We start from the raw sequence: 21,435 nt of genomic DNA on the forward strand, positions 1-21,435 counted from the left end.
GGCACTAAGTAAGCCATAGTTACTACCTGACGGCACTCTGTTATACTTAATCTCAAAGTTAGTAAACAAGAAATTAGACCCCAAGTTTCTGACTCAAGCCCGGCCACACCAAGACACCTCTAATACATGCCCATCTGGCTGAAGCGCATGTGGTATTCTGAATTTGGAGAGTGTGGCGAAGTAGGAAGGAGGGGTTTCCGCCACTGCCGCTCTAGAGCAAGCCGGACCAAGCCCAACCGGAACAGGTGGGAGGAACGCCTAGGCGGGAGGGGTCCGGAAGCGCCTAGTCGGAGAGACTACATTTCCCACAAGTACTCGGGGCAGAGCAAGGGGCGGGCGTCAGGGACAATACCGGACAGGCTTTGCGGGGCAATACCAAGGTAAAAGCCGGCACTGCGGAACCGAGGGAAGAGCAACTGTAGTCTGTGCTTAGTTTTGTTATTAGTAACCTTCCTAACCCATCCAGAACTGACAAAAACGACCTAGCGATTTTGGGGTTTCAGGGCCGCAGGACTCCAACCCCACGATCCACATCAGTTACCCCACAGTGGGCCTTGGGGGCGCTTCCTAGAGGCCTTAGGAAGCCGGACGTTGTGCTGAGAAGGTGAAGGTTCAGGGTACCCCTTCATAGAATAGGCGATCGTACAGATTCCTCGTTCGCCCCTCCTCCACGCCCTGTCGCCTATTAAATGGGGATGGAGCTGAGCTGTGCTCCGCTCCCTGCGACTCGGTGTTAGAGGTGGTTTAGGGGAAGGTGTTTTCCCTCCCCGGCCAGACTAGTAGCGGGCAACCTCCCCTCTCCTTCCTTTCGTTGTTGCTTGGGTGCCTTTGTCTCGAGCGGCTAAAGCTATCGAAGTCTTGCGAGCCAAACACTGTGAAACATCATCCAGCGTACCTAAGTCCTTTCATCTACCCTTGGGGTGGTCTAAAGATTGTCACCGGAGAGGCTGTTAACTTGACCTAGGTCGCAGAACTTAAATGGCAGGATTTAAGGTTCCCACCAATCCTCCCCCGATCTAAAGCCCTTTGCTTGTGTCCCATCACCTTTCTCTAACCTTAACCTAACAGAGGGCAGGAGCTGGTGACCAGAGTCCTTTTTTTTTTTTTTTTTTTTTTTTTTTTTTTTTTTTTTGGTGTAGACGCGCACTGCTTTGGGCCGAGGGGAAGCAATCCGAGGCGCGCTGCGCTGTTTGGGACACAGTGGTCAAGTCTTGAGCACCGGGTCCTCCGCGCGTCCTTCTTTTCTCCCTTCTCTGGCCCTTCTCAGGGCACCGACTGACAGCTCTTGTAACTCAGCGGCCGTCAGGCGGGTGGGTGGAGTTTGCTGCGCGGCAGCGGCAGCAGCAGCGAGTGGGTCCTCGGGTGGCTCTGGGGCGGGGCTGTGGGGAGTTCGCGGAGGGACAGAGGGACCCGGCCGCGATGGGAGGTGTGGCTGCTCCGCAAGGATCCCGCGGGTGGGAGAACGGCTTCGCGACCACCGGTGGCCGGAGCCCCTGCGCCTATTGCTAGAGATGGTCTTCCTGTCGGTGAGTTCTGTCTTCTAGGGCCGGCTTCTCGGCTTGGTCACGCCCCCGGGAGGAGGAAGGAGCTGGGCCACCTAGGTCTCGGTGGCCTGGATAGGGCAGGGGGACTGACCAGTTGCGCTGCTAGGCCTCCTCCCTTTGGGCATGTTGATCCGCGGCTGCGCTCCGTGTTCTAGTTTCATGCAGGCTCTTGGGAAAGCTGGTGTTGCTGCTTCCTGATTCCAGTCTACAGACCTTGGGACCGAGACTGGCGCTGGCAGCTGGAGATGGCGGACAAGAGATCCGTGCATGAAACCAGGTTTGAGGCGGCGGTGAAGGTGATCCAGAGTTTGCCAAAAAATGGTACGTGCCTTGGGGCCCCCCGCTGAAGAAACCTGCAGAGGCCTGAGGCCCCAGTTTATGAACCTTACCTCCTTTAACCTTTCATCTTCTACTCTTGCTTATTTAACCTACTTCTTCTCTGCGTTTGAAAGGAATGTAACTAAAGGGAGGCATCGAATGTGGTTTAATTCCCTGCTGATCTTTCACGCCCGAGACAAATAAGTTAATCCAGATTTTAAGTACTTTATGTTTTTGAAAACCAAAGTCTTGCTTCTTAATGACTGCGGTTTTGAGTGCATTAAAAAACAGCTGGCATGGGGATGCCTGGTGCTGCATACTCAAAAAATCTGTTCTTTAAGCCTTTTGGAAACTTTTGATAGGAAGGGAGAGAAAGGAAAGAACAACTACATTCATGTTAAAAACGATTTATTTTAATAAATGTATACATTTATTACTGTTTTTGCTATTGTACTAGTTTCTCTTTTTTATACTAATATTGAACCTAGCAGGAAAGTCATTCGAGTTGTTCTGTTGTATTTAATGTGTCATTTCTGTAGCTACTTAGATTTTTCTCTTTACCTTTGATTTTCTGCAGTTTGACTAGGATGTGTCTAAGTATGGTTTTCTTCATATCTATCCTTTTTGGGGTTTGCAGTACTTTTTGAATTTATAATTTTATGTCTTTGACCAATGTTGGGAAGTTTACGGCCATTATTCAAATTTTTTTCCTGTGGAGAAGCTTGGAGAGGGGGATTTTTATTTTTCACTTAATATTCTCCTACAGTATATGAAAAACTAAGCCTGTATCTTAAATGATGCTTTTAAGTACTATTATTGTGCCAGAGTGTGATACTAACTGATTACAACATTAGTGTATGACTATAGTATTTAATATTATGTGCTCTATTTTAATCATTTGACTGCATATTGAATATTCAACACCAATAAAAATTAAGTGCAGATTCAAAAAAATTGAAAACATACACACAAAATAATATTCTCTTTGTAGTCTTCAAACATAGAATTGAAGGAGGACATGGGGGGATTGAAAGATAAGAGTAAACAAAATGTAAAGAAGTATAGGAACTTATTTAGGTGTTGAGTTTTTAAAATGCACAGTTAAAAGCCTTATTGGAAACACATGATTTTTAAGAGTTTTGTGGAAGTTGTACCTTTGTCCTTTCTCCTAAATTACGTGCTTTTATATATTTTTGAAAATTGGTAAAGCTAGACTTGATGTCTCTAGTGAACTTACTACCTTTGTTGACATTACATATCACTTATTATTTTTGGTTTTTATTTTCTTTTTTGTTCTTTTTGTCTTTTGTTTTTGTTTTTTTTAAATTTCATATCACTTTTTAAGCAACCCATGCAAATGTAAATAAAGTTTCTATTACATAACAGGGCGGTATTGCAAAGTGAGGATGGTCTGCCAAGTGGCACCTGTGTTGGACAATGTTCAGAACCCTGTTATTCCCTGAAACTAAATTGACATTAATTGAGGCAGAAGTATTGTTATAATGAATTATTAAATATTTTTACATTACTTTTAAATTGTTTAGTCTGCTCTGAACTGTTTTGCAAAGAGTAAGATGTTAGAGGTTTTGGTTTTTTTTCGTTTTTGCTTAATCTGTACTTAAGGCCTACAGTTATAATGAATCCTGTAGCATCTATGTTTGGTATTCTCTTGGCTTTCAGAAATTTAAATTCTTAGATAATATTTTAAACCCATATATCAAATTTATTATGTATGAGCACCTTGAGGACAGAGATTATACTTTAATCCAGTGTCTTATAGAATACATTTCAATATATGTTTTCAATTTTTGCTCTAATCTATGCTAAAGCATATGTCATCCACCTTAACTAATAGACTTTCAAATTTTTAATTAACTTCCTGAAAATACTATGAAATGAGGCTTTTGATGTTTTAGATTTAGATTTGTGTTACTTAAATAGATAACCATTTTTAACTGTAGGTTTTCATTTTTTTCCCTTTCTATATAAAGAAGGACTATATCATTGAAATAATATAGCTAATAGATACTACTAAATGAGCATATGTTATATAGATAATTATTATTGTGGTTTGGAATTAATTGTTTACTCTTGGCCAAACCTGAAACACCAGCTCTTGTCTTGTCTGTGCTGTAATTTTCACATTTATATACTACTAGCTTTTGATTACTACATATTTTCTGTTTATAATGTAATATATGAAGTTTTAAAAATAGATTTTACAGTTTTTATTTTTATAATTATTCATATAAAACTAATATACACTGCAAGTAAAATTTAAAAAAATTGTCACCCAAGGATATATTTATTGGTTTTAGAGAGAGAAGGGAGAGAGAAGCATCAATCACTTGCATTCTGTAGATGCCCCATCAATGTTCAAATGCACAGCCTAGGCGTGTGCCCTGACTGGAACTGAACCCACAACCTTTCGGTGCACAGGATGACACTCCAGCCAACTGAGCCACCTGCCCAGGGCAGAAAGTAAATATTTTTAAAACAAGGGAAAAGGAAAATAAAAATAATGTGTATGCCTACTATACAGAGAGATCATCTTTTAACTATTCGATGTGTTTTCTTCTACTGTACTTTTTATGTATATAAATACTCGCTTTGCAAAAATGGATTGTACTGCATAGACTGCTTTTAAACTGCTGTTTCTTATTTTATAGTAGATCATGAAACTTTTCTCATGCTATATTTATATTTTTTCTATAGTATAATTTTTACGGGCTATAGTTATAAATTATATGCTATAAGGGTTTCGTATTTACTTAGCCAAGTACTTATTATAAAATGTTTATAGTCCAATTTTTTCCCTGTTATTGAGTATTGTACTTGTTTGTACAATTTGAAAATTTTAAACATAAAGAGGTTATAAATATGAAGAAACATATATGAAGGCTGATTTTTAAAGAAGTTAATGGGTCCAAAATTACAGAGGTAGGGAGTGAGAAATCTATTTTATCTTGGATTAATTGTTTTTGAACCACAGTACTCTCTGGTTGGCTTTAGCCAAAGTTCCTTAGCCATTGAAAAGTTGAAATTTGGCCAAGAGGAGTTAAATTTCTTCTTTCTTTTCTCTTCTTTTTTCTTTTCTTTTTTCTTCTCTTTTCTTTCCTTTCTTTCTTTTGGAGTTAAATTTCTTACTGTTGCAATTTTATTAAACAGAGTATACATATAACTTTTTCATTTATGCTAGTCATTTTTGGTTTGTTACAATCTTTGAATAAAAATACCTTATTACAGTTGCATAATACAGTTATTATATATTTTAATATTTGTGTTTTAAATGACATTTGCCACTTATTTTGGTTACACCTATGACATGTTTATTCATTTATTCTTTTATTTATTGAATTATGTTAGGCATTGTTTTTAAAGTGTAAAATCTCAGAGTTTCTTTTTAAATTGAAAGAATAGAGCAACTAACAGAGCCATAACATTTGTTTCTGTAGGATAAAAATAAATCATTATCTGAACTATTAATGAAATATTAAAAATCACAGTTTGTATAGATCAGCAACTTTGCAGACTTAAAGTATCAATTGTGTTCTCCAAGTCATCTTTATTTAATGTTTATTTCCAATAGGTTCATTCCAGCCAACAAATGAAATGATGCTCAAGTTCTACAGCTTCTACAAGCAGGCAACTGAAGGACCCTGTAAACTATCAAGACCTGCATTCTGGGATCCTATTGGAAGATATAAATGGTAATTCTATGTAGAAAACTATGAAGGAAATTTTATTGTAATGATTGTTATTTATGTGGTTATATATTATCCTGTTCATAAAATGTTCTAGGTATAGAATACAATTTTTATCCTCCGTGTGCTTTTAATCTACTTACACACAAATAGGAAAGCCTTAGGGAAAAGAGGAAAGCAGTAAAACCGAAAGGGGTAGTTGCATCAGAGATAATAAAGCATTTTCGTTTAGTCTTTCCTTTTATGGAGTTTTTCTCTTTTTATTATGCCCAAGACCAACTCCCAAACAAAGTCAAAGGAACAAAACAAACTCTTCTGCCTCTTCCACCTGACATGAAAAATAATGACTTTTGCTTGTCAAGTGGCATTGTTTGCTTTGAGATTTTAAAATAAACAGTAACCAGGAACATGACTCAGGTGCTGTCATACCAACATTTTATCTAAGCCATCTCTCCTGTCCTACTTTACCTGAATAAAAATTTGATTTTTAATATACTTAAAAGAATCAAAATATATCCAGAGATACCTTTGCCATTTTTCCAGTTGACTGATGTTTCTAATACTCTAGAGGACGTTACAGACATCTAACAGAATGTCTGACTAGACTGTTCCACAAGAATAGAGTAGGCTAATTGGCGAAGCATGTCTTCAGAGCCACACATTTTGGTGGCTAAATCTCTTCTCCCTGAATTGGAAGTCCTTAAATTCCTTTGAGGATTTCTTAGTTATCTACTTCTCTATGAGAGCTTCATGAATAGTCTTAAAATAATAGGTTAAGTATAATAGCAACATGTTATTTAATTTGCTTTAAGAAAATTTATTTATTTACCATTTTCCCTCAGAATTGACCTTTGGTGGAGTTAAACTGCATCTGGAAAAAAAAAAACATAAAAAGAATGGTTTTCATTTTAGGCAGAAGTTTTAAAAGACTGTTCTCATTATCTAGGGGTTTAAAATTTTCCTGTTCCTTACGCTTTTATTTTTTTAGAAGTAAGAAATTGTTTCCATCTTTCAAATGTGTAAGTTAGATTCTTACCTAAATTAATGGACACTTGTAAACAAAACTTCTGATGGTTGAAAACATGGCTGTGATAGTTCACGTAGAGGCTTCTAAAATATTTGTTTCTGTCATTGTTCTTTCTAATGATATGAAAACCTTTAAAGAGTTCTTAGCAAATATTTATGAATAGTTTATAGTCTATGGAATATAGTACCTATATTCATAGTCTATAGAGGGGTAATATACTTATTAATTTAAAATATTTTTTAATTGCAAGTTTATTTACTATGGTATTTTTCTTCAAGGTGGTGCATTTAAAGAGATCCTTTGGAAATATAATATGTCTTTAAATAGAGCTCATTTTAAATTTGTGTTCCTATACCATCAACTATAAATTGTATTCTGAGCGCTTGAAAATCAGGTGTTTCTTTTTTTCTTTTTTAAAGGGAGGGAGAGAAACATCAATGTATGGTTGCCTCTCACTGCGCCCTCCCCCCACCAGGTACCTGGCCTGCAACCCAGGCATGTACCCTGATCGGGACTCGAACCAGCGACCCTTTGGTTCGCAGGCCGGTACTCAATCCACTGAGCCATACCAGCCAGGGCTCAGGTGTCTTCTATTTATTTTATTTTATTATTAATCCTCACCCGAGGACATTTCTTCATTGCTTTTAAGGGTTTTATTTATTATATTTTCTTAGAGAGAGGGGAAGGGAGGGACAAAAAGAGGAAAAGAAACATCTATGTGTGAGAGAAATACTGACTAGGAATTGAACCTGTAGCCTTTTGGTTCATAGGCTAGCACTCAACCCACGGACCCACACCAGGGCTGTTCATTTCTTTTAGAGAGAGAGGAAGGGGGAGACAGGGAGGAAGGGGTGAGAGAAACATAGATCGATAGCCTCCCCTACCAGTAGGACCAAAGATGGTATGATCAGCCCAGGCATGTTCCCTGACTGAGATTTTTACCTGCAACCTTCCACTAGAGGAAGACGCTCCAACTAACAGCCACAGTGACCAGGGAAAAAAATCAGGTGTCTTTTAAATTGGTGGTTACAAAATAGTCATGGGGTTGTAAAGTAGAGCATAGGGAATATAGTCAGTTGTTCTAATAACTATGTATGGTGTCAGATGGGTACTAGATTTATCAGGATAATCACTTTATAATTTACATACATGTCTAATCACTAGGTTGTATACCTGAAACTAATATAATATTGTACATCAGTGTAATTGAAAAATATAAATTATTTTTTAAAAGGAAAATTAGGTATCTGTTTGTTGTTATGTGGATATTTTCATTTCTAGGGATGCTTGGAGTTCATTGGGTGATATGACCAAAGAGGAAGCCATGATTGCATATGTTGAAGAAATGAAAAAGGTAGGAAAAATAATTTACAGAAGAAAAAAAAATTCAAATTGATTCTAATTTAATTTGGTTATCAGGCAAATTAGTTGCTTTGTTTTAAGGAATAAGGAGATTGTAATATATTAAAAGATAAAATCTAGATTATTGAATTTATTAGGGCTTTATCTGTCATCAGAGATCGTCTTAAGGTAAGTGTTTTTCCTTATATAATATTGGGGTGACATGACATTTTGTTCTTTTTTTTCCTCTTTCTTGTCTTTCTGTATAAGTTCACTTTTGCAGAAAGTGTATAAATATGAATATTTCAAAATATTGACATCGCTTACTCAGGAATCTGAAAAGTACCTGGACTGTCTTGAAAGCATCCTGCTTTGAAATTTTTTTATTTAGGAGAAATAGTTAACAAGACTGCCAACAATGGCCTCACACACCTTTTGATTCATAAATTGAGATATGACCATCCCTGTTCCTCAGTAACAAGCATTTTTCTGTCCATGTAAAGATCCTAGAAACAGAATAAGGATGCTTTCAGTTTCTCTGGTAACAACTAAAAAGTGCATCCCTTATTAACTAGCTCTTTCAAGTCCGTGCAGGGCATTGCTTAGAGGACCAGATTTATAAAGAAATCATAGATTTAAAAGATGGACTTAGTGCCATTTTATAAAGGACCATTTTTATGTTGGAGATGGATGAGAAGATGTGAAATCTAGGTCTGTTATAATCTTAAATAAATTATCTTTGAACATAAAATCTATAAAAAGAATAGTTTTTTTGCTGTGTGGTTTGACAGTATTAATCTGTGTAGTAATTTCAATTTAGTAGATTCAAAATAGTTTTTGTTTTGTTTAATCACATCTACACTGCTCAAAATTGTGTCCTTTGTTACATTTTCACAATTTTTTTTAGTGGACTTTGTTTATAACAGGGCAGAGTTTGGTTCCTTTGGCTGTTGACTATATCAGTAACACAACAACAAAGGAGCCTTTCAAAAGCAGAGAAAGAAAAAGAATCTACAGCCTTTTTGGTTTGATAACTATTCCTTTTTACCCTAAATATCATAAAATTTTTAGGGTACACCGCAGGAATGTAAAGCTGAATTGACACATTAAGTAAAATGTTCTAATTTTTCATACTAAATTTTATTAATACATGGTGTAACCACAGTTTAAAGTGGGAGTAGGGATGAAACAATGTGTTCCACTTTTTTTTCCCCAAGAAAGATTAAAACTATACTGCTGCCTTTTAGGTGTCTTAAAATGCTTCCACTGTGCCTATAGATTTTGTAACTACTTCTGTAATTAAAAGAAGACACTAACTGCTCTGGCTGGGTAGCTCGGCCTGTTAGATCACCATCTCAATACACCAGGGTTTCGGGTTCAATCTGGTCAGAGCCCATACAAGAAGCAACCAATGGATGTATGTGTGAGTGAACAGCAAGTTGTTGTTTCTCTCTTTCTCTTTCAAATAAATAAAAAAAAGACTACACCACGTATTTTTACTGAGACTTTAAGATTTTCATTTCATATTGTGAATATAATACACCTTATAGAAACTTTTATAGATCAACTAAAATATTAAATATGCAGATTGAAAATTTGATTAGTGTCTTCAGTTATTTTCAGAGTTTAGCTTTGTGGACATCAGTAGATAAAATTACATCCTTCCAAATAATCGTGTGAGGCTAGTACATTCCACCAAAGATTTCATAACTGAATTGGAGACTTTTAAAAATAACAATAATTTGCTAACTGAAGCAGTTATTGAATTATATTCTTATATATGGTTCACAAATCACTGAACTATTGCTCTTTAGAACTACTCTTTTAGTATACATCTCATTGCATGCTTTTGTGTTCAGGGTTTTAAGGAACCTTATTAATTTTATTTATATGTTATAATAGATAATGATTTATAGAAAATTGCCTTTCATAACTTATAAACTGTTCGGTGAAATATCACTAAAAAGTTGCTGGAATAAAAAATTATTTTAAAATAATTTAATAGAATTTTAGCTTTGAGGGATAGAATAATGTAGATTGGGGTGAATAATCCATGTTTCTATACATAGTTGATTTTGATTAATAGTCAAAGGGAAATATAAAATTCTGTTTCCTGTATAATTTTACAGACTATCTTAAGGGGATTTCCAGAATATTAGCCAACACTTGAATAATGTGCATTATGTGTATTGAATTAAAGAGAGATCAGTGTATGTTCCAGGACCCTTAGTTAGTTGATGCCTAAAACTGCAGATGGCACTGAAACTTAATGTATACTCTGTTTTTTTCCTGTACATACATACCTTTTCACTTGAAGCAATTTATAGCTTCTCTTTTGGCATATTGCTTTGATATCAGTTGCCAATTGATGGCTATTTATTTGAATCCTTTTCAGTTAATATACCTTGCTCTTTTAATTTGATGATTATAAATTGGCCCACAGTTATAAAGGTGTCTGAAAATGGTTATTATTTCCTACTTTTAGAAATGATACCATAGTTAAAGAACAAACAATTTTATACTAACCCAATAGTTTTCTATTTTATTTAACATTGGTACCCTTAGGTTGTCTTTATTTTATTTTTCTTTATTGGTTTGATAGAGAGAGAGGGAGAGCCACTTGTTACACTTATGCATTCATTGGTTGATTCTTGTACGTGCCCTGACTACAGATTGAACCCACAACCTTGGCGTATCAGGACAATGCTCTAACCAACTAAGCTACCCGGCCAGGGCCTAGTGCCCTTTGTTTTTAATGCACACTTTATAGGTCATTGTGTAAAGTTTTATATGAAACTTATGTGCAGTAGTTTTTAAAATGGGGACACTTTGAGTCTTTAATATACTTGAAACTTTTCTAGGAGGTTATATGTGTTAAGTATGTATTAATACAGATACTTTGGGAGTCTATAAAGGAACCTCACATCTCATTTATCAATACATAAATTGTAAATGTTATATTATTTTATAGTAATTTAAATCAGATTAATAGTTTGTGATTTCACAGTGTTTGTTTCTTTTGATTCCAGATTCTTGAAACTATGCCAATGACTGAAAAAGTTGAAGAATTGCTACATGTCATAGGACCATTTTATGAAATTGTAGAGGACAAAAAGAGTGGCAGAAGTTCTGATTTAACTTCAGGTTGGACTATTTTACCTTGTTTTTAACTCAGCAGCTTATACATTATGCATGCATTAATAGTTATATGTCTTAATTTTTTTTTTTTTTTACTCTCACATGCCAGTCCGACTGGAGAAAATCTCTAAATACTTAGAAGGTAGGAATAATGAAATCCATTTAAAATTGTGTTTAAAATTTATATACCAAAGAATTCTACACAAATTTATGTAACTTACAAACTTGTCACTCAAGAGTTTTAATTCAAGCAAATGCATTACATAAAGTTCTAAAATATTATAAACTCTTAAGTTATTGATACATGATAGGTGGTTCACTTGGCATGTATATAATTATAACAGAATTATAGTTTTATTTTGATGGATTATATTTTCTAGTTTGCTTTTGCATTTTATTAGCAATGCCATGGCTGAAATTATTTTCTAGCTAATGTTATTATTATTTTTTAAATATCACTGGAGGATATGTTTATTGATTTTTAGAGAGAGAGGAAGGGGGAGAGAGAGAGAAAGAGAGACAACGATATGAGACAGTAACATCAGTCGATTGCCTCCCATATGAGCCCCGACCTGGGATGGAACCCACAACCTGAGTATGTGCCCTGACCGGGAATTGAACCTGCAACCTTTTGGTGTACAGGATGATGCTCCAACCAATTGAGCCACCCTGGCAGGGCTCTAGTAATTTTAAAGTGCTATATTTACAATATGGTTTAACTGTAGCTTAGCAAGCTAAAACAAAAGCGAATTCCCTTAGTTTGGTTTTTCTTCTTAGAATTCTCTTTTTATTCTCTGTAAAGAATTGAAAGGTGTATCTTTTATATACTAGCAGGAGTTGAATAATATGCAGATTTGTTGGTGTTAACTTTAAACATTTGCTGTTTGAATTTTTTTAGAAAGCAGAATGAAATGAACATGAGAGTCATTTTAAGTGAAAAATTATATATATTTTAATATATATGGCATCCCCCCCTTTTTTTCTTGTTATCTCTATTTTCAAGGCACCTTTTACTAATTGATGGAAATTACGGTAATCATCCTGTCCTATCATAAGGTCTGAAGTTTGTGTCTGCCATCACTACTGTGATTGCTTACGGGCATAATTCTGCACCATACCTTGTATATCTGATTTGCCTAGAAGAGTCAAATGTTATCAGATAGTCTTCCTTAACATACTTGTTCAATTCAGAAAGAATACTGTATGAAGTATTCATACTTCTCTGTGTGAAGTATGTTTTTAGCATGCAAAGGGGCATAAATCTAGACCTGCTTTAGTAGAGTTCAGCCTACTGACCAGAGGCAGATGTTTAAACAACCAATTATAAAAACAAGAAAATGTGAATAATAATAATAATAAAAAGATTTAGGTTTACAAATCCTTAGGTATAATTTTAAAATTCAAAACACTTGTTAAACCAAAATTTGTTTTTTTTAAATAACTTATTTGACAGTAAAACTTGCCCTGACATGTTGAGGGGCAACTAATTGAAGGGCAAACCCTGACCTAAAATGATATGAAGCTATTTTAAGTCTTTATCCCATGTATTTATATGTTTTGCTGAAAAAAATTTTTAATTTTTTTTTTAGCCAGAGTTGCCTAGACTCCATTGGTGTTACATAATATACAGTATATATAGTATATGACCTTTGCAATATTAGAATATTCTGGATTTTGAATCATACCTGAATCCAAGGGTGGTAAGGGACATGGACATGTAGCATAATGTATTTAATCTGTACTATTCTGTTGTACATTTAGATTGTTTCTTCTTCTGATCTTCAACAACTGCTACTGAAATTGACCATGTGCAAATGCCATTTTAATATGTGGATGTATATCGTAAGAAATAATATTAAAACTAATTGCTGGATCAAAGGGTATGGGTATTTGATAGGTGTTTGCAAGTTTGTAAAATATTGCCACATTTCAGGATAGTTTTCAATGTTTACTTTTTTTTTTTTTAAAGAAAGCATTTTGTTCAAAATAGCCACTTAGGCCCAGTAGAATAGATGTATCTTTTTCACATGGGCTTTTTCAGAATATACATACATAGTAAGTTTTGAAATTAGGAAGTATGAGCTGTCCAACATTGTTTTTCTTAGAGATTGTTTTGACTATTCTTGACCCCTTGCATTTCCATATGAATTCTAGATTCAGTTTCCAATTCCTGGTAAAAGTGCCTGCTGGGATTTTGGTAGGAATTGCAGTGAATTATAGGTCATTTAGGGAAGTATTGTCATGTCAACATTATTGCCTTCTAGTTCATTTATTTAGATCTTTAATTCTTTGCAACATTGTTTTCTCATTTTCAGTGTATAATCCTTATACCTTTTTTTGTCTAATGTGTTCTTAAGTATTTTGTTCTTTTGGGGGCTTTTGTAATTTGAGTTGTTTTCTAATTTTATTTTTGGATTGTTTATTGTTATAGAAATACAGTTGATTTTTATGTATTGACCTTGTATCCTGTAACATCACCAAACTATTTATTAGCTCTAATAGTTTTTGTAGATTTCTTAGGACTTTATAAATAGAAGACCTGTCATCTGCAAAAGAGGTTATTTTACTTGTTTCTTTCCAGTCTGGATGCTCTCTATTTTTTTTTCTTTCTTAACTGCTCTGGCTAGAACTTCCAGTACAATATTAAGTAGAGACAGCAAAAGCAGATACCTCTGTCTTATTCCTTATCTTGGGAGCACAAAATTCAGTCTTTTTATGTTAAGTATGGATGCTAGTTGTGAGTTTTCTTTATTCCTTTTGTCAGATTGAGGAAATTTTCTTGTATTAATTTCTCCAGCATTATTATCATGGGAGTGGTGGATTTTGTCAAGTGCTTTTTCTGCTTCTGTTGCAATAATCATGTAGGTTTTGTCCTTTAGTCTGTGAATATGGTGTGTTGCATTAATTAATTTTTGGATGTGGAGTAACACTCATTAGTAATCCTGTGATGAGAGTTGCGCTTTCTACAACTCTCATCACAGAACTGTTGTGATGCTGTTTTTTGCTGTTGTCAAGTAGTTTTTGACATTGATCCATTTGATGACTAGTTTTGGGGGCCTCCCTGTTACTTAGTTTTGTTGAAGATGTCTGTGAATGGTGGGTGCTTTTGTTTTTTTGTGGAAGGTCTTCCACCTCTTCCTGAGCATGAACTGGCTCCATCCAAGTTAGGAGAGGAAGTGGATGATGTTCATCTTATTTGAGCTCAAGCATTACCATGCACTGAAGAAAGATGTGCTTAGCTTTTTTTCAGACTGCAGAATCTGCAAATGGTGAGAATGAAGTTCACTTCTTCTTAAGTAGAGATGGGAAACCAAAGGGTGATGCCTTAATTGAAACGAAGTCAGAGCAGGATGTGCAGAAAGCCTTAGAAAAGCATCACTTGTACATGGGGCAACAGCATGTGGAAGTATATGAGATAAGCGATAAAGATGTGGATGCTTTAATGAAGAGCCTGCAGGTCAAATCTCTACCTGTGGTAAATGATAGTGGAGTTCGTTTGAGAGGACTTCCTTACAATTGCAATGAGAAAGACATTGTAGTTTTCTTTGCAGGACTGAATATAGTAGACATTACTTTTGTGATGGAATACAAAAGGAAAAGAAAAGCAGGAGAAGTCTATGTGCAGTTTGAAGAACCATAAATGGCCAACCAAACCCCGTTGAAACACAGGGAAGAAATTGGTAACTGATATTTCGGTTGGTAAGAGATACTGCTGGGCAGAAGGAATGAAGTTTGAACAGATGTTGGTTCTCATAAGGAAAAGAAAATGGCATCTCCTAATGCTAAGTATATAACTGAGCCAGAAGTGGTCTTTGAAGAACATGAAGTAAATGAGGGTTTTTGACACATGACCGGTTTTGAAAATGAGGAAATAGAATTGCCTAAGAAGATGTCAGAAAAGCTTCCAGAGTTGTTGATTTTGGAATTATGTCTCACTACATTTTTTTCACATGAGAAGATTGCTCTTCCAAGCCAGTATCCAAGACATATAAACTTCTTTGCTCCAGTACAGCCTATTACAATCACCATGGAATATGGTCCTAGTAGGAAGGCAACTGGAACAGCTGATGTGCGCTTCGATACCATAAAGACGCTGTTGCAGCCAAGTTCGCCATAACTATATTGAATTGTTCCTGAAATCATGTCCAAAGGGAAAATAAGACTTCCAGGGACTCCAAATAATAAGGATGAAGCAAGAAGCATTTCATCTGCACATATTTCTTAGATATGGGATATAAAGTTCCAGTTTTTTAGCAGCAATTGCTAGAGAAGGGATTTTGGGGTTTGAGGTTAATTGCTTACAAGAAAAAAATTCCATAGTGGACTGCTTAGAAAGTAAAAGGAAAGATTAAGTATGGGGTTAGATAAACTATAAATATACATTTGGTTTAAGCTTTTTAGAGTAGGATCTGATTTAAAAATTTGGTATTTATTTTATGATTAAATAATTTATTTTCATAGGGAATATGTTACCCAATGTAGGACTGCATGTTTTCATTCAGCACTGTCCTTTAAAATCTTTCTCCCATTTTACAAATGATTTGTTTGAGAGCTCTGATCTAAAACTTCCTATACAATAAAATACTAATTTCTTGTAACCAAACACACCCCAAAGCAAGGAAAGGTTTCAGACCTTTGAACCCTTATGGTTTGTCAGAGTCATTATAATTTTAGGTGTATCTGATGACTTAATGGTAGGACTTAAAGATTCAAAACAAAAATTAAGTACCTCAGCTTAGTGAGTGTAAGTGACAGCTATTTGTCAGTTTCATATCTTTAGAAGTGTTTTGCCTTTTTAAGCCTGTACTACTGGCATTTACCATAAGTACCTGTATGCTTTAGGAGGGAATTCTAGTCTCAACTTAAAAGTTGTCTGAATACATCCTCTCCACCCCTTTTTTGGTTTTGGGTGAATATTAAGAGTGTTAGTCTCAAAACTGAAGTGAGATATCAAAATGGTTCCTACTGGTAAGGACATTAATGTCCTCACTGGAATTTAAACCAGCTCTAGATAGGAAAAAATATAAATCCCCTCACTTGCTTTTTCAGTGAGGTAGCACATCCCATATTTTAAAACAACTAGGGATACCTTGCTTAAGTAAAAATAGCATTTAATGTATAATTGTGTGAAGGGTTTATGGATAAGGCTGTACTTTTGTCATGTTGTGGTAGTACCTTCTGCTTTAATGTTATATAACAGCTTATTATAAAAAGAAAAAAAAGAATAGGTCTGGACCCAGCGATTCTACTTACGGAAATATATGAGAAGAACCTGGAAACACTGATTTGAAAGAACATATGAACCCCTATATTTATAGCAGTATTATTTATACACCAAGATTTGGAAGTAGTCCAAGTGCCCATCAGTATATGAGTAGATAAAGAAACTGCACATTTACACAATGGAGTACTACTTGGCTGTAAAAAAGGAGGAAATCTTACTTTTGCAGTAGCATGGATGGACCTGGAGAGTATTATGCGAACTCAAATAAGCCAGTCAGAGAAAGACAAGTATCATATGATTCACTCGGATGTGGAACCTAATGAACAAAATAAGCAAACAAAAGAGAAACAGATTCATAGATACAGAGAACAGATTGTCAGTTGTTAGGGGGGAGGGGGATTGGGGGCTGGGTGAAAAATGTAAAGGGTTTAGCAAACAACAACTCATAGACACATAAAAGTACGGTGACTACCAGAGGGAAGGGGAATGGGGGGAGGTAGAAAAGGATAAAGGGGGGATAAATGATGACAGAAAGAGACTTGACTTAGAGTGGTGAACACACAGTACAATATACAGATGATGTATCACAGATTGTACACTTGAAACATAATTTTATTAATCAATGTCCCCTGAAAAATTCAATAAAAATTAAAAAGGTAAAAGAATATAGGTTTGACTATTTAAGATGTGTGGAGATTTTGAAATTTAATGTTATTTGTGATGCAGGGAAGCATCCAAAGTGCATTTGTATAAGTGAAAATAAAGCCCAAAAGTTTGTGGAGGAAAACTACTGTTTTTGCCAATAACCACTTAAGAGGTCTTTAGTGTCTTAAAGAGTTGGTGGGAATGTAATTCCCTGTATCTCAAAATGAGGTCCAGTAACCAACAGCATTGGTATCACATGCAGAATCTTATATCAGCCCACACTTACTGATTCAGAATCTGCCTTTTAACTAGATCTCAAGTGATTACTATGCATATTAATATTTGAGAAGCTCTGGTGTTTACTCTCAAGATGTGATTTTGGGCAATAGGACCATTTGACTTTTTATTTATTTTATTTTTTAATTAAATTTATTGGAGTGACATTGGTTAAAATTTGCCTTTTTAAATGATCACATTAACTGATACTTTTTTTTAAAAAAAAGCTTGTGTGTAAAGACATAATGAATTGTGCAAAAGAAAAGAAATAAGCTGTGCACCTGAAGTCCTAAAAGTAATAAAATGAAAAAAAAATTAACCCAACTATAATATTGATATGATTGTTATTAAGGCCAAAAATAATGTATTTATGTTTTCAGTGTGCTCACATATAGCAACTGTCTCTTACCATGTGTAAAGATCATTCATCTGTAACTTTACTATTTTTTTAAATTAGAATTTCTTTCTTTTTAAAACTTTTTTTATGATTTTGTTTATGTATTTTTAGAGAAAGGGAATGGAGGGAGAAAGAGAGGGAGAGAAACATCAATGTGTGGTTGCCTCTTGCATGCCCCCTACTGGGGACCTAGCCTGCAACCCAGGCATGTGCCCTGACTGGGAATTGAACCTATAGCCTTTTGGTTCCTAAGCCGACACTCAGTCCACTGAACCACACCAGCCAGGGCTATAGCTTTACTATTTTGATTGATATTAACTTAAAAATAACTTATCCTTTGCCTTTTCAGAAAGGTTTTAAGATCATTTTATTATTTATAGTCAAAGAAAAGAATATTATAATTATATATCAGTATCTGTTTACTTCAAAATTATTCTATTAGTTACTTGTAAATAACAGTGTTATTGTATGTTAATCATGAGAAATTAAATGCTCGTTTTTGTATTTTAGATCTTGGTAATGTTTTGACTTCTCCTCCAAATGCCAAAACTGTTAATGGTAAAGCTGAAAGCAGTGATAGTGGAGCTGAGTCTGAGGAAGAAGAGGCCCAAGAAGAAGTGAAAGGAGCAGAACAAAGTGATAATGGTAATCTTTGGATGATGGGATAATAATTTTACAATTAAATAGGATAAAAGGATTTGGAGAGGTTTGGGCTAATTTGACCTTGTATGGGGGTGGTGAGATGTGGGCTGTTGACCCTGTAACCAGGTTTTTTGTGGACCAAAAGGCCTACAGAATTAGGGAAAGCCATCCATCCTTATATGTAGATGGAATACATGCCCACTGAAGGCTAACAAGAATATGCGGCTCTTCCAAATGTAATGCCTGAAATGCTGCATTAGAAACATATTAATCTAATGTGTTATTTCCAATATGAATATGCATATGTTACCAAGGACAGAAGACAACCAATCTCTTGTCAAGCATAGAGTAGAACCTGGAGAACAGGGTATATGCAGAAGTTCTGATAAAGAGGGAACATTGGAATTAGGGGGCCCTGCATTAGGGTGTCCTTATCAGTAAGAGTACCAGTGATTCTTGGGAAGACTTTATTTATTTTTACTTTTTATTGTATTTTTCCCCATTACCATTTATCCCCCTTATACAACCCTCCCCCCCGTAATCACTGCACTGTTGTCCATGTCCATGAGTCCTTTTCCATTTTGCTCTATCCCTCCACCCCCTGGAGTCCCTCCCCAGAACTGTCAGCCTGCTCTCTATGAGTCTGTCTCTATTTTGCTTGTTAGTACAGTTTGTTCATTAGATTCCACATATGAGTAGCATCATATGCTATTTGTCTTTTTCTGACTGGCTTATTTCACTTAGTATAATATTCTCCAGGTCCATCCATACTGTTGCAAAGGGTAATGTTTTCTATTTTTATGGTTGAGTAGTATTCCATTGTGTAAATGTCCCATAGTTGTTTCATCCATTCATCTGCTGATGGAGGAGGGGAGACTGTTTTAGAAAGGGGAGGCAGAAAGACACTAAGACAAGCTGCATAACCTAATTATGCCTTCCTGTTTCATTAAAGTATGACAAGACTTTCTTTGAAGGATTTTTTTTTTTTTTATTGGCTATATGTACCTCTTTGTCCTGCTGGGTCTAATAGAACATTTTGCCTATGCTGAGAGAGTGTGAAGACCTTAAGAGCTTATCTCTTAAAGGAGGTCTAGAAAATTCACAGAGAACTGAAGCAGTTTTGAAACCAACATAGGTTGCGTGAGTTCTCAGCACATAAAACACCCATTTTTTAGGAGCACCCCATCTCTGATCCAAGTAGGAAACCCTTCAAAGCGATTATGGTAGGTTGAAAAAGGGACTACTTGATATGAAAACATATACAGAGGTTGATCTAATGTGAACTTTTATGACTCCCCATTTTCACATAAAAGATGAGAAAATGAAGAAATCCACAGAGCATAAGAATTTGGAGGTCATTGTCAGCAAGAGCTGTGATAAAGACAGCTTTGTTCAAGATGTGCAGAATGCTATCCATGCCAGGTCTTCCCTGAGTGGCACAAGCACTGAGGAAGTCAAACCTGTAGATCAAAACTTGGAGCAAACTGGAAAACCTGCTGTCTGCATTCACCAAGGTATTCTCTCAGAATAATTTATTTTTCCAGCCTCTTTCCTATGAATAAGATATTCTTTTAAAAAATATATTTTATTTATTTATTTTAGACAGAGGGGAAGGGAGGGAGAAAGAGAAACATCAATGTGAGGTTGCCTCTTGTGCGCCCCCTGCTGGGGACCTTACTTGGCCAGCAACCCAGGCATATACCCTGACTGGGAATCAAACTTATGACCCTTTGGTTTTCAGGCCGGTGCTCAATCCACTGAGCCACACCAGCCGGGGCTGAATAAGATTTTCTTTTAATAATTTCAGATTATTAGGATCAATATGGAGTTTAAAATCTCTTCTTCAATAGTATCTAAGGATTTATTAATTTGATAAGGGTTTAACAGCTTTGAAAGACAGTGGATTAGGGCTAGGGCATTTATGTTTTTAATGAGATTTTTAAATTGTTTTTAAATGGCATTTTAAAATAAAATTTTGAAATTTCTATTTTTATTCCTGATTTTTTTAAACCTAAACCCCTGATTATACGATACCTTTGTTCTCTAATCATCAAGGTAAGTTATACTCTTTTCATATATTAGGGTTCTAGGGGTGAGCATGTAATATGTTTGTCGTGAATTATTAACGTTACTACAATTCAGCCAAGAAACCAAGCAACATAATTTCTAGGTGTTACAACCAAACTTGTAATAGTTGCCTCAAAATTTAGATTTCCTAGCTGCCATTCAGTTTCCTCTTAAAAGTTACTGAGTTCTGTAAGGTTTGATCTGGACAGTGTCTTTGAATAGTTCCATAATAAAATACTTTGATATCTTTTCAAATAAAAATTATCAACTAAATTTAAAGTTTTGGTAAGTGAAAAGAAAAAAGGTGTGGCTTGGTAGATCAAATTTTTCTCTCAGTGTGAAAATAATATATAATTAATAAATTTTGAAAACAATAAATGCATTTTTTTCTTCAGTTAGAGAATAATTATTCTACCTGGGCATTTATTCATATTTAGATATAAATGATGATCATGTTGAAGATGTTTCAGGAATTCAGCACTTGACAAGTGATTCAGATAGTGAAGTTTACTGTGATTCTATGGAGCAACTTGGACAAGAAGAGGTAAAAATTAGATTTTTAAAAAAAATTTGTAAGTTTTCAAAGTGGTGTATCAGAATTTGATACATAACTTATGTTAATACCAGATGTACATGCTGTTCATCACTTTGAAAACATATTTTTAAAATGTTTAAATACTTGTATTTTAAATTAATTGTGAATTAGAAAGTATATTAAATTTCTGAATAGTCAAAAATTTAAATATTATAATTTATAATATTTGTCAATATTCTGAGAGAGATGGGATGGGGAGGCAGAGTGTAAATTCCTTAATGTTAGTCCCTATGTTTAAAATATTGATTAACATTTTAAGGAAATTGAATAATTTTCAAAAAGATCTGTTTTTCACATTGACTTAAATATGTTGAACTGAAATTTTGAGTTGAAATACTTTCCAAATTTTAGTTAATTAAGATTCAGTATTGGAAACTAACATTTAAAAAAATGTTAAAACTACATGAATTTTTCTCTTTGACAACTTTTTCTGGTAATGGCTAGGGTGGTTTTGACAGCTATATTTTTGTTTGGTGGTTTTGAATCCTTCCCCCACTATTCCCTACCCTTGTTCTAA

The 21,435-nt window shown here is 35.1% G+C and overlaps 1 protein-coding gene and 1 pseudogene across 4 annotated transcripts in view; both read left to right on the plus strand.

The window, feature by feature from the left end:
* Positions 1–322: 322 nt before the first annotated feature.
* ACBD5 (acyl-CoA binding domain containing 5) overlaps positions 323–21,435 on the plus strand; it is a 46,160-nt gene continuing 25,047 nt past the window's right edge. Inside the window, exons 1-9 of one of the 4 annotated variants that reach the window (XM_024576665.4) lie at positions 323–380; positions 1,700–1,865; positions 5,452–5,572; positions 7,875–7,947; positions 10,964–11,078; positions 11,182–11,214; positions 18,125–18,259; positions 19,570–19,770; positions 20,761–20,867. In XM_024576665.4, the coding sequence (XP_024432433.1) occupies positions 1,790–1,865; positions 5,452–5,572; positions 7,875–7,947; positions 10,964–11,078; positions 11,182–11,214; positions 18,125–18,259; positions 19,570–19,770; positions 20,761–20,867 (861 nt within the window). In that variant the 5' untranslated portion in view covers positions 323–380; positions 1,700–1,789. Of the gene's footprint in view, positions 381–1,348; positions 1,527–1,699; positions 1,866–5,451; positions 5,573–7,874; positions 7,948–10,963; positions 11,079–11,181; positions 11,215–18,124; positions 18,260–19,569; positions 19,771–20,760; positions 20,868–21,435 lie in introns of those variants that run through there. The other 3 variants (XM_024576660.4, XM_024576646.4, XM_024576654.4) reach the window with 3 other exon arrangements.
* On the plus strand, positions 11,226–18,118 carry LOC112319348 (G-rich sequence factor 1 pseudogene; annotated as a pseudogene).

The sequence above is a fragment of the Desmodus rotundus genome, chromosome 4, assembly GCF_022682495.2.
Source record: "Desmodus rotundus isolate HL8 chromosome 4, HLdesRot8A.1, whole genome shotgun sequence".
Classification (NCBI taxonomy): domain Eukaryota; kingdom Metazoa; phylum Chordata; class Mammalia; order Chiroptera; family Phyllostomidae; genus Desmodus; species Desmodus rotundus.